The following is a 14,268-nucleotide window of genomic DNA, read 5'->3' on the forward strand; positions in this document are numbered from 1 at the left end:
AGCGTGTTACTGGGCCACGTTTGTCATAATAACCAAATAATAATATATTTATCGCTCAATATACAGAAGTACGAGCTTACAGTGGGTACTTGAAGGTGTCATAGATTCATCAAGAGGAATGTCAGCCTCGGGAAGTAACCCAGCCTCTTATTGGCCGAAGCGAGTCCCGTGACCATTTCCCAAGCGGAGTTTCCACGACAGCTGGAAGCCGAGCGGCACAGGCGCATCGCTTCTTTTGCTAAATTTGTTGGAAATAACAAGACTTCTGCTCGTCTCAGCACCTCCAGAGAAACCCAGGTCTGGCATGGGCGACAAGAGGAGTCCCACAAGGTAAACGAGCGAGTTGGTGCGTCCTAGATATTCAAGCTAGGAGAGGGGAGCGGACATCGGCGAGCGCACGGGGGGGAAAAAAAAGGGTTTTCTCCACGGTCTCTCTCTCTCTCTCTCTCTCTCCTCTCCCTCTCTCTCGCGCTGCATGTGTGTGTGCGCGCGTGCGAGGTGTGCTCGCGCGCGGGTGTTAAAACCTCATCGCCAATTACAGTGTCGGATCACAGCGCGCTCGCAGATGATTTCCCAAATCCTATAGGCTTACCCAGATGTTTGCTATCGATAGCCTTCGTGGATGCGAGCTGAACTCACTCTTCCTGTCTCCTCTCGCCCCCTTTCCTCTTCTCTCCTACCATCTCATTTTTTAAAATTTCCTTTTTTTTTTCTTTTTTCTTCTTCTTCTTTTTTTTTTTTTTTTTTTTTTTTTTTTTTACATTTATTGTTTTAAAGGCCGAAGCGTCAACCGAAGCCCTCCTCCGACGAGGGGTTTTGGGACTGCAGCGTGTGCACGTACAAGAACACGGCCGAGGCTTTTAAGTGCATGATGTGTGATGTGAGGAAGGGGACATCAACAAGGTAAGGCGATGGCTATACATTACCTTTGGTGTCTTTTGCATTAGCGGGTCCCAGTGTGGGAGGTGGGGTGGAGGTGGGGGTCCTTTGGGACTGAGGGCCGCCCCCCCCCCACAGGAAAATGAGGACCAGTTTAATCTTACTGCCACCGCCTCCCTCAAACCATTTTTTGTACTTGTACCATGTGAAAATAGATTAATATAGATGTATTTTCGCTTCAGATATGTAACCCTTCCTATTGTTGCCATTCTATATACATGTCAGACAGTAAACATAAAAACATGGTGGTTCTTTTCCTGTAGTTTTCTACTAATTGCATTTATTCTTTCTCTCTCTCTCTATTCTCTTATCTGTGTTTTCCTTAAACCCAACATGTTTATTTGTTAGTTCTATCTTTTCACAGCTCCTCTAAGCAGCGCATTAGTCTCCATGTTCGTGCCGGGGTGCTGACACTGACCTCAGTGAAATGAGGGACAGGCATGGTGCTCTCTTTAAGCACACACAATAATCTTGTTGCCCCGGAGATATGGGGGGGGGGGGGTAGACAGGTACTCAAGCATACAAATACATAGTATGCAGGCGCACACACACGGTGCCCTCTGCGCCTGTGGATGATATTTCTCCTGACATCAGTGATTTGAAGCAGGAAATGACTTATTCCTGAGTGGCAGTCATTATCAGTATGAAAACAACAATAAAGGGCGAAGGAGAGGAAGTGTAGCTGTTTGCTCTGGCTATAAGAAACAGCGTGCTATTACACGATCTCCATCTTTAATGTATTGCTAATTATCCTCTTCCGCATCACTACAACTTTCCCAGCGATTTAACTACAGCAGAAGCAACAACACATCAGTGCAGTTGTCGGTTCTGGTGCCTTTTCAGAATTGCGGTGTTTCTTGTGTTGGTGCGTGCAATGACACAATATATGCCTGTGTGTGTTTTTTGTGTGTGCGCACTTGGGTATGTGCGTATGTGGGAGGGCTAGTTGTGGAACGAGGTTGTCAGAGCAGCTGCCAGACACACAGCCATAGCTCATTACTATGCAACAGCTTAATCAGCCTGCTGTCATCAGACACACACACACACACACACACACACACACACACACACACACACAGATGTACAGATGCACTCAACATGCACATTTTACACATGACTGCATATATATTCGTCCACAAATGCATGTTCTTGATGCACACCCCCCTAAACACACACTCACAGGCACAGTTGCTGCTCACACAAACAAAGAGATTGAGCAGCAGACATGCTGCTGTCATAGGGTCCAGCTTATTGCAGTTGAGCATTGATTGTTGAGGGCACTTCAGTGACTCTGGTGTGCTTCAGTAACAAACAAGCGGCCTGCAGCTTTGCCAAGAACCTACATAAATCTTCACGAAAAGCTTTGACACCCTTTGTCCTCCCCATCTGGGCATTTTTTTTTTTTTGGGAAGGTGGCCCAGAATTCCTCGCTACACCCCTAACACCCAGTGACAAATTTAGAAACCGTCCGTGAGAAGGTCTTATTTAATGTTAATAACCACTTGTCTTCCCAACTGCAGTGCTGCAGAAGTGTTGTAGTCGTAGTGTTGTCATGTGCTCTTGCACAAGGCCACACATAAACACTCAAACATGGGCTAATACTGCAGCAAAATGGCCTCACAGGTGGTCGCAGCTGTTAATGACCGAACACAACAGACAAGTGGGTTTCTCGGCGAGCAAGCCGAAGGTGCTAAAGGGCAAACAACATGCAGAATATAAATGTAGGACACGGCAAATTCCCTCACTGGTTACTAAACAAGCATGACTGAGCTATTACTGTGAAATAATGAATTCATGCTTGGCACAGGCAGGAGTGGAGCGTCCAGTGGTTACAGGAAGTGTGCCATAGCCTGAAGGTCACAGGTTTGACAGCCAGGGGGGGCTCTGTGGACAAGAGCACTAACTTAACACAAAAAATGTCACTTTTCCGGACAGGATCTGTGTCTTTTCAGCAAGTGCTAGAGGTGATGGGTGCTAAAAAAAAAAAAGGAGGGGGGTATTTTAGGATAAGGTATAGAAATATTTTAGGGAGGAAGAGAGTTTGTGTGTGGATAGCCGTCAGGAGATGCAGATGAATATTTTATGAGGTTGAGGTTTAGCAGATCTTGCCGTCTAGATCCGTCTGTTGTGGAGAGATGATCTACTGCAGGGGCCCCAAGCCGGCGAGCTGATTGAGAGCACACCGTTGAGGCTGGGAGTTTGACTGAAGCCAGGGATGCATCAGCAGGATTGGACCCGCTTATCGGTGGAGGGAAATGGGAGAGAGAGACAGATTGACAAAGGGGCAACCGGCTGATGCTCTGCTAATTCTGCGAGCGGCGCGCAACACTTCTGCAGCTAGGAAGTCAAATTTGAACAAACACAAGTGGAGCAAGGCATGAAACAGAACTGAGTGTTTAAATATTCTCTCTACACCTAGTCATTTGTGCAGAATGATATGGAAAAAACATGTTCCTCTTCTACGACAAGCTGCTAGCTTAGAGTATTTAATTAAAGCTGTCTTAGAGGAGCTTTGGGATCACAACACAGCCTCATTACCTTTAGACTTTGCTGAGAAAAAGTGGCCATTTTATCTTCCTGTGAGTCTTTGGCCTCAGTCCCAGCCTTTGAAAACTGGGATAGATGAAAGACACGGTTCATTGGTGTGGTACTTAAAAAGAGGCTGTTTGATAAGTGTAAGGTCACAGGTTTGATTCCTACATCCTACAGTGTCCTTCAGCAAGACACCGAAGGCCTCCGAGTGCGCACATTTAAATTTGTCCTGGATTACAGTGTCATCCTAATGTTTAAAATATAAAATGAGGGGTGAGACAGGTTTCAGAGTTGATGCACCTGTCTGGTGTTTGGAATAAAAGCTGAAAATGTCATGTGAAGTGGTGCTGACAGACAGCTGTTAAACCCAAACCTAAACACCATCCTTAGGCAAATACTGCTGGGTGTAATAGAGCAGAATGTGTGTGTATGACCTTCTGTGGTGTCTCGCCTCCACTATCTGCATCTGTTCACTGAGCTGAGCTCAGACAACTCAGGCCCACACGGGGAAAAAAAACTCAGTGTGTGCATGCTTTGCGTTCAAGAGCATGTTTGGTAGCATTATATTTCTGCAGGTCAGGACAGTGAGCTTGATCATGTTCCCATTAGCTCTCTGTTGTGTTTGCATTTGCTCTCTCCCTACCTTTATCTCTCCTTTCTCTAAGCGATCTTTCTCTCTCTCTCCAGGAGTTGAACTTAACCTAGGGCATCTTTCAGTGACAAATTGACTGATGTGCAGGTTTCATCAGCTCCACCTAAACAAGCACAAGCCTTTCCTGGCTGGCTGGCAACCTGTCAGCATTTGGCTGGTTAGATGTTTTTTTTATCATCCTCCATGCAAGCTCGCCCTCACAGTTCATGTGCAGTGCACACACATTCAAAATTGGACTGTAGCTGTGCATTGAGCTCACTGGCAGTTGGTTTACTCGCTGTCAAAAAATACAGCTTTTAATATGACAGTCTGAAATATCAGGAATCTGGTATTTTATTGAGTTTATTGATACATATAAATAAAAAACTCAAGTGCCTGTTAAGCCAGTACCTTCAAGTAGGGCTCCAACTAAATCATTACCCATTCCAAGGAGGTTATGTTTTCAAACATGTCTGTTTGTTTGTTGGTTTGTCTGTCAGCAGGATTACAGAAAAAGTACTGAACTGATTTGCCCCGAATTTGGTGGAGTGATGGGGCATGGCCCAGGGAAGAAGCCTTTAAGTTTTGGGACAGATCCAGATCACTGACTATAAATTTGAACTTTGTTTCTCTGAAGTCTGGTGTATGTTGTTTGACATTGGCCTTGGCGGAGATCTGCACTCTCTGAGTGCCCTTCTAGTTTTTATCATGGGTTAATCTGACGATTATTTTCTTGACTGACCATTTAGTCCAAAAAAATGTCAGAACAGAGTGAATGATTGAAAAATTTCAATACTAGTCTCCCAAAGTCCACTATGACGTCTTCAGGTGTCTTTTTTGTCTCATCAAGAGTCCAAAATTCCAAAGACAAAACAGAGACTGAGAGAATTACAAGATGAGGACTGCGAATCTTGAGCTTTTTAGACCTTGAGCTGATTTGGGGCATTTGTGCTTGAAATATGACTGAAAAGATCAACTGATTATCAAAGTAATTTTCTGTCCATCACCTAATCAGTTCAGCTGTACCTAAAAGTATTACCAAAAGGAGACAGTAATCATCAGAAATCAAAAAGGGGTACATTGGAATAATCTCAACATCTGATGCAGATATTGACAGTAAAATTGTTGACATTTCAAAGCTTTTGCATGAAGCCAGCCAGAGATTGGTTTCAGTAGATATACATTATAAATATGAGATAAGGATCAGCCTGCTGGAGCTGTCAGATTATATGAAAGGGAGCCATGGCAGAGAGCTGATTCTAAAATTTGGGGTTAGAAATACTTCAAATGCAAAAAGGACAGGATTAATTATCTTTTTTTCTGTTCTGTCAAAATAGCTGCATTGGTGAAAATAAATGCAACTGCCGTGGAATAGTAATATACAATATAGTGCTATATATGCATACATTAAGTGCTGCCTGGAGAAAACTGTATCTTTGAAATTCATAGTGGAAAGTGTAAACTTGCTGTATTTCCATATTTTTCCACTGCCTGTGTACACATTTATACTTACAAGACACGATTACTTGAATGAAGATTGTCCTTTTGGCAATGAAGTCAGTTACTTTATCCTTACATCTCTATTAGGCGAATTATTGCCCTCCTCCACTCATTTTACACCCTTTTACAGATTCCATGTCAGAAAAATAACCAGTTTTTTTCTTTAGCTTCCAAGGTGTGTGAGCAAAAGCTATTTGAGCAATACATTTGACTCTCTCCTTAGAGTCAATGTGTTTTTATTCACTTTTAAGCTCCAATAATGAAAATGCTGGGTTTATTTTTTTTTTTACTGTTCTGCAACAGTTTTGGTGCTCAACGCTGAGTCACATTTCCTCGCTAAAGTATTATGAAACACATCCAGGTATTTTCAGCCATTCTTGCATTCTTTGATTTTTGAAATGGTACGTGAGTCATGGGTGGTTTTGTCAAATGAGATCATTAGAGAAGGCAACAACAGATACTGATGAACAAGTTTTATGAGCGGAATCAAATCTGCAGTAGAGGAAAAACTAGGATTACAATTGCAACCACAAAAATGGAAAGTAAAATGACTGATATACAAATTGCATCTGCAGTATAAACTGGTATGATGCATGTAAAACAAACCAATCAGTGTTTTATAATCCCATCTAAATTATTACATCCTCTTATAAGTCACACAGTGAGCTCAGTCGTGTGGGTTACTGGTGTTAGCGCTCACACAGCATACAAAAACTGAGTGTACACCAGGGACAATGAAGCTGGCTGTTATCACGTCACTGTGGCTCAAGATTATGGCTACATGATAAGCCTGTAATTACTATGGTGACACTGATGCATGACATACTGCTGTGTATGTGTGTGCGTGGGCGGGCGTTTGTGTTAGAGGAGAATGTGGTAGAGTGTGGCTAGTGGGCTGTAGAAGGTGTCATAAACCATAGGACATGGAGAGCCATCTGTCTCGCTCTCTTTTACACACACACACACGCACGCGCACGCAGTGGTAGCATGTACAGGCAGGGAGACACATTAATCATCGGGTTGGAGCAGCTCCCAGGAGCAGCCTACAACCTGCTGATAGAAAACCTGACACACACACACACGCACCTACACCTGAATTGAAGGTGTTCAACAGGGCATAAAATAAGCTATTTCACAATGATCTTACAATCATCACAGAAGAGTGAGATGAGATTTGTTTATAGCAGCACACACTCCAGTGCTTATTTGCAGTCTATCAGCTGTCCTGTGGGCTGTTTGCTCATCACACAATGTACTCGACAAATGTTAGCGAGCAGTTCATACATCTGAAGAATCCTGTGCTGCTGCCTTTTGCATGAAACACACGACTTGTTTAACACTTTAAATCGCAAATGCCTGGAATAATGGGGCAGAGCTGCCATGTCAGCACTAGAGAAAACCTTTTTGAGCTTTAAAAATATTTTAAAATAAAAGACAGCGCAAAACTATGGAGGTTTCCCTTGAAGACTGCCCCCACGTTCAAAGCAAGAGACTTTATTTTTGTTACTAATACTGCACTTACATCAGTGCACCTCATTTTTTAGACCTTTATGTCCTTGTACAGACAATACACTTCCTGAGGTAGCCTCTGCAGTGGAGACTTAAAACAGTTGATAGGTGCACTTTGAAAATGGGACATTGTCCATCGTACTGGGGTCAAATCTCATGCACCAGGAGTTTGCTATGTTGTTTATTATAAATTCTGCTATGACCATATTTGTCTCTAAAAATAATTCTGGCTCATACACACTAACCCACCATCTGTTTTAAGTGCTGAGTCACATCAAGCAGTGGTGTTGACCTGTTTGTCCAATGTGGCAGAAACACAACAGTCTTATAATTTGACCACCTACTCAATCTGTCACGTAGAAACATTTACTTTCAAACTGTGGACCAATCAGGACCAGAGGAGTCATTTTCTGGTAGCGTTGGTTCATCGAGTGCGTTATTTATTTATTTATTTTTTCCCTCTGTTTTCAAGCACAGGCCAGAGGTGGAAGAGTCTGAGGTCAGTGGGTGCATCAGAAGGAGGGGGACGAGTGCGAAAGGGTAGAGGAGTAAGATAGCAATAGATGACGTGCACGTGTGTGTGTGCATAACATATTTGGGATAGGGTCAGCCAGAGTTCCCCTGTCCGTGAAACGGTGAGGGATCAGTGACATTTGTACTTTCCAGCTCACAGGACAAGACAACTTTTTCTTTATCTTACGGCTTGAAGCTAAACGATAAGGATTCTGAGCCTGAGAGGTTGAGTGTTAGAATTATGCTTATTCTGTGTTTTGCACTTATACTTATGTAAAATTAGGAATGTTTTTGTTGAGAGGAAAATCAGCGGAAGGAGGAATTGATGACAACAAACATGCCTGTATAGTCTCTCAATTATCCTCTTAGATGTGTTCCTGATCCAATTTTGTGAATTAAAAGCCAAAAATCACAATATCTGATATCCATTGTTGGATATCAGATTTTGTGACTGGTATCCATTGTTGTCTTTACTCTCCCCTATTTTCGAGGAAATAAAATTTGGTATTTTTAAGCCCTCCTCGCAACGTCCTAATTTCCCCGTGTGGGACTCCATTAGCTGGTGTAGAATAGATGGCATGAGTGGAGCAAATATCGATTGGAACAACAGTTCCAACACGCAGTATTAATGTCAGAAAGAATAGGCCGTTACATTAGGCGCAGAAATTCCTGTTGGAATCAATAGACACACACACAAACACACACACACTCAGCTTCCGGGGCCAGCAGCAGAGGCCTAAGTGCTAAGATAATAACCATTTTATTAGGTTAACAGAGGCAGCTCTGTTTAGGCCTGCTGCTGTGCCTCACTGTAATATGAGGTTGTCTCCTTTTTCACATCCAGGTTATTGAGCTGGCTCTATTAGTGAGAATCTACTTCATTGTAATGCACGAGGAAGATATGATGTACAAAATATGTTTATAGTTGGCCGTCATTGCTCCCTGTCTTTCAGTTTTAAATAGAAAAGACCATTATTTAGGCTCAGCTGACTTTTTTTTCCTTGATCACACATTAAGCAAGATATAGAGTGCTCATTTGCTGCATTAAAGAGACAGCAGTAATTCATCTGGTCATTACATACAGTAAATCACACAGAAACCACATCTTGAAATTAATTCATCAAGCTAACACAAACCAAAAAGGAGGGTTTGAATGAGGCAGCCTGTAGTCTTGTTTTTATTTTTGGAAGCTGCTAACATTTGTCCTAAGGGCAGGGACAGTCGATTCTGTTGTGACAGTCGCTTCTTTGTGTGTGAGCTCCAGTAAATTCAGAACACCAGACACTGCTTTGTTGCTGTATGAGGAGTATTGGGGTAAAGGATGTCGGGGAGAGCTGCAAATTGCTTGAGCTGGGAACAGACGACTTTGAGAGGCCTCTGCCTTTATTTAAAAAGGGTGTCAGCAGTTCTGCAGCATCGTGCTGACAAGACAGACATATTACAGGATCTCTACATCTCCTCCCTATCAAACAGTTATGTAGGCCAAGAGACCCATTTGCATTTCACTCTTGCGAGGCTAGCATCACTGCATATTCTGTGAAGGCAGCGATAACTCAGAAAAAAAAAAAAAAAAAAAAAAAAAAAACTGACTCTGGGAGAGACTCTTTGAAGCTGGGCCCCAATTTAGGTCATCCCAGAACTGTTAAACAACAGCTTTGCCCTCAGTGCAAGACAGCAGTCCAGCAGCCTCGACTTATACACGGCATTTCCTCGTTGCAAATGAGATAGAAGCCTCCACGGCCACAAGGGCCCTTTTTTTGGCAAAAAACGTGGCATATAGAACTGCAACACTTGGCCAGGTGCTCAAACTAATTCTGTGGATGGATTCTGTTTAGTCCAGTACACTCTGTACTTGTGCTGTGGCACACCCTTATAATTACATTAGGCAAGTGCAAAAGGACATTTATCATGAAGCACCTGGAAGCCACTGTTTTTTAATTGCAATACTTTTCAAAAGGTTCATACACAGGTTAGTACACTCGAGTGAAACTGTTGTATAGTGTTACCAACAGGACTTTGGGAGTTATAAGAGCATTAATACTTATAAATTCTAAGATATATAATTTATGTTTTCAGAGCAGTAGGTTAAATTTCACTTGTCACAAGGTACGATGATTCAGGTAAATACTGTATCTTACAAAGCGTGTAAAACAGTAAAACCGGCTCATGAAATAGGGTTTTAACAGCTCTGATTACAAGTACAACTGCTCAACGGGGCTCAGAAAAACTGACACACTGTGCTCTTCTGCTGTTCTCATCATGGCCTCATGCTTCATCTGCTCACTGCTGTGTGTGCCTGTGTGTGTTTTGCACGCATCCATGTGTGCAGTCAAGTGCCTAAATGTGCCTTAGTCCGTGTGTTGCCTGTCGATTGCATGTGTTTTCATGTGCGCCCATTTTTTAATTTTTGTACACACATTTGGCTTTCGGTGCAGTATCTGCATGCTGTTATTTGCATAGGTCCCCTTATACATTTAACTGTGACTATTCGTTTGTGTGTGCGCATGCAAAATTAGGCCCTAGATGTTTGACTCTCTCAACAGATGGCCTTTTCAACACTCTTGCCTTTCGGCTAGAGCTCTTGCCAGCCCCAAAACACACACACACACACACACACACACACACACACACACACAGACATGCATTACTGCACAGAAAGACGATCACAGTTATCATGCATGCAAACTGTTGCCAGACCAATTGCATAATGCATCATTTTTGAGAAAGCAGACACTCATGGTGGATGGAAATGTGACTTTTAGAGGAACATTTTATTAAGCATGTTCCACTGTGTTATAATTTGATGTCAGATCTATGTTTAGCATTTTGTGGAACCTATCTATGAAGGTGCATCCTCCTCTCCTACAAGGCAAGCATTACCGTCATTAACAAACCAGGACTAAGTGAATGTTGATGAGTGGTCCACAATAATAGTAGTATGCTTTGTATCTGTAATCAAAATCTTTAAAAATAAATAAACAAACAAATCAGGAAAAGTAATTATTCTCAGACAGAAGCCACTAACACAACTGAATGTGATCATGGATGGGAAGCTGGTGAGGGATCACAGTCTTGTTGCTGCAGTAACGCAGTTTGCATACTTGTTATGTGTTCTGAAGTCAGTGTATTTTGCACACTTAAAATTCCCATTGCATCTTTGTTTTCAGCAAATCAGATCTCATCTTGTCAATGTGTACCCCTGTGCATGCTAAAACAAGCCTGTGCAGGTACTCTACATATCTCAGAGATGGCTGAATCCCGGGTTTTACACTGAACGCACTCAGTGTGTGTTGCCACTTGCTGCCAGTGTTAAGAACACTTCAGCAGCGCCATCCTAACCAGCACTGGCAGTGATTATTGGATCTTGATTATGTTGGTACGCTAGCATGAAGCCATGTGTTCACTGTGATTTTCCCTCTCATTAATCTGCCACACTCTGTTTCTCCCCTTTCTCTCTCCGTCTTTATGTCTGTTTACTCTCCATCCCTCCATCCCCCGGATCAGGAAGCCTCGTCCCGTCTCCCAGCTCGTCTCGCAGCAGCAGGTAACGCAGCAGTTTGTGTTACCCTCGCAGCCGAAAAAGGAAAAGAAGGAGAGGGTAGAGAGGGAGAAGAGTGACAGAGAGCCGGCGTTCAAGAAGAATAGTCACAAGAAGATGAGGTAAACAAACTGACACCAGGTTGGGGGGGTCAAAAGGAATCAGTATTACAGGGATGCATGAATAAACACTAGAGACTATAGATGCTGTTTTTATGACCTGAAACTAGGTCATGCAGGATTTCAAACAAATAGTCTTAAATACATTCTTTTTATTTTTTGTCACTTTCCCCAACCTTTCCCCTTGCCATCAGGCCGAGATTAAAAAACATCGACCGGAGCAGCGCCCAGCACTTGGAGGTGACAGTTGGGGACCTGACGGTCATCATAACGGACTTTAAGGAGAAGGCCAAGCCCTCGTCCACCTCAGCCACGTCCTCCAGTGCCGCATCGTCAGTGGTCGACCTCCACAGTCAGAATGGCTCCAGCTCAGAAAACACAGAGAAGGGGCTTTCCCGCTCCTCCTCACCCCGGGGAGAGGGGAGCTCAGTCAATGGAGAGTCCCACTGAGTCACCCCCTCAAATCCCCATCCACCTCCAGCCACATCTCACCTGCAAGTCCACAGGTCACTGGAGGGGAATCCTACGTTTACTTTAGAACTGCACAAAAAAAAAAAACGGTTTTTCCTTCCTTACTTTTTTTCTGGAATTGTGACCTATTTCTCAGAGAACCAATCATATTTGGCAAGTTTAATCATTTGAAAAGATTCTCCACAGCACTGGAATTGTGACTTTAGAAAGCAATATGAAATACCGTTTTTCTCCATCTTGGAAGTTGCAGTAGTCTAAATTACAAATAAATGTTTGGGCAGTGTGCTGGACCCTTTCAGTTTTTTATCCTCTATGGTTTCCTTCAGATGCACCTGCCTATCAAGATTTTTCTGTTTTCCAATATTTTATTAAATGAAGTGTGCAGCCCCCTAGGTATCATCTTCAGTGGCCAGCAGAGTGACCTATTCTTCCCCCATGTGGAATTCTCAGCCAATGTCGGGATTCTTAACCTACCTGTTATAAACCTGAACCATCTAATATACAGTATCTCAGTGTCCTTACGCTGAAACGTCAGTCAAACAGTGAACCTTTGCTCCTGATCTTGATACTCCAAGCTTTTACTTCTGGACTGCCTCTGCTGAAGAGTGACTTTTTTGACACAGCATTGTGGCTATACTTCTGGCACCATTTGCTGATTTCCATAATGTTTGGAGCAGGTTGTTTAGTTCAGGTATGCTTATTATATCCATATAATGGCACCTGACAGGAAGGTACAGCATATGATATTAAAGGTTAATACCGGTGTTATTTTGTGTTTTTTTTTTTTTTTTAAAGTTTGTGCCAGAGTCAGCTAAGTTGGAGCTAGTTATTTTTCTGTCTTGGCTGCCATTCATTTTGTTCAGTATACAATCAACAACCACAAACATAGAACTGCAGTAAGTGATATTTTCAATATAAAACAAGAATCAAATTACTTTGATTAATGTGAAAAGCTGAACATTAAAACACAGAGAACTCTCCACCTATACACAGCTTTTACTTCCCTATTTTGGTTTTCAGACACTCACATATGGCAACCATAGATCACCAATGTTCAGCAAACCAGTTCAGGCAAGCTGCTTTTACACCGCGTGGCTAGCATGAAACAGCAGATGTTTGAAGTTATCTAGTAGCTGGGTAAAGAAAGTCTTAACCAGTACTAGCTAACTAACCACTGGCTTAGTGCACACCAAACCTTAGTTAAAAGTCAGGTGAATTTTGGACTGAACTTGCTCAAGAAGCCAGAAACACCAATCTAAAGTGACACACCAAGATATGGAAGCAGGCAAAAAAACGGCTTACAAATTAGCTATAACAGCTAAAGTTTATAATATCTCAGGGCTGTGTTTCATAAAGTTGATAATGTCTTTTCTGCCCTCTAGCTGGCAAATAAATAACCTAATGCAGCTTTAAGAACTATCCAAGCTTTGTAACTCATCACGTCAGCGTGAAACTTTGGCCATACTATATATGTCACATTGATGTAGACAAAACTTTATGATTATGTTACACCATGGTTACTGTCAATCACGACTTCCCACAAAGAGATATCTGGGCAAAGGAGACAACAATTCTTGTAGCCTTAGAAATGCACATCATGCATTTTTGCTTTTATTTTTATTTTTTATTTTCTTTTTCTTAAACAAAAGCCAATTTCCTTTTTACAACCGTCACCTAACTGCAGGCGCTGACAAACAAGGCGCCGTAGCCCTAACTGACACCGGTATTCTCCTTTTGATCTCTGCCGTACAAAACAGGGCCGCGCGCGCTCCGTGCCCCAGTGAAAGACCGGAGGTCGCCCACACCGTGCTGCCGCCGCCGCCGCCGCCGAGGACCCGGTTTGGATACAGCATGGTGCTTGTGCAACGGAAAAAGAGCTTCTGACTTCTGGACGCATATGTGAGCTGTATTGGGGGGGGGGGGATTTCCTGCGGCGTCGTGGACTCCAGAAACTGTTTGGACTCCTCCATTTTGACGAAGCGAATTGGAGGAGCTTTAGAGTACACTAAACTCCCAGCAGAGCAACTATAGATCAACCTAACTACACAATAACTTATGAAACCTGTAGGGTAACTACACAGATAAAAATGGGTATTTCTAAAATATTGTACTACAATGTCTTGATGTGGCTGTATTATCCATCATACCAGTGTCATTGTCGAGGTTTTTACTTTGAAATTTTAGCACACATCCTAAGAACTGTCACGGCATGGATATTATGGATATATTACGGTCTCGGTATATTGTGGGACAAGCTATGTCTCTTAGTTTGTTAGTATCGTTGAATGTGTCAGAGATGTACTCTCACAGGTCCGCTACACTAGCTGGGACTAGGTGTGTGGACACGTGAGAACCGTTTGGACAGACTTTTGTTATTGGGTCGTGGCGAAAATGGAAAGACACTTAAAATGTGTTGGTGTCCACCTGTCGATATTTCTGTTTGTTTGTTTTGCTTTGCCATGCTCAGTTGTTTTCAAAATGTGTGAACATGTTTATTACATGTCTGAATAAGAAAA

At 42.7% G+C, this 14,268-nt stretch overlaps 1 protein-coding gene across 1 annotated transcript; it reads left to right on the forward strand.

The window, feature by feature from the left end:
- The first annotated feature begins 184 nt into the window (after positions 1 to 184).
- Positions 185 to 12,509, forward strand: yaf2 (YY1 associated factor 2). Its single transcript, XM_040148493.1, has 4 exons — positions 185 to 330; positions 778 to 903; positions 11,129 to 11,284; positions 11,476 to 12,509. Exons 1-4 carry the CDS (start codon positions 305 to 307, stop codon positions 11,729 to 11,731), a joined length of 564 nt encoding a protein of 187 aa, XP_040004427.1. The 5' UTR covers positions 185 to 304; the 3' UTR covers positions 11,732 to 12,509.
- Positions 12,510 to 14,268: the final 1,759 nt, after the last annotated feature.

Source organism: Xiphias gladius, chromosome 2 (assembly GCF_016859285.1).
Source record: "Xiphias gladius isolate SHS-SW01 ecotype Sanya breed wild chromosome 2, ASM1685928v1, whole genome shotgun sequence".
NCBI classification, from domain to species: Eukaryota; Metazoa; Chordata; class Actinopteri; order Istiophoriformes; family Xiphiidae; genus Xiphias; species Xiphias gladius.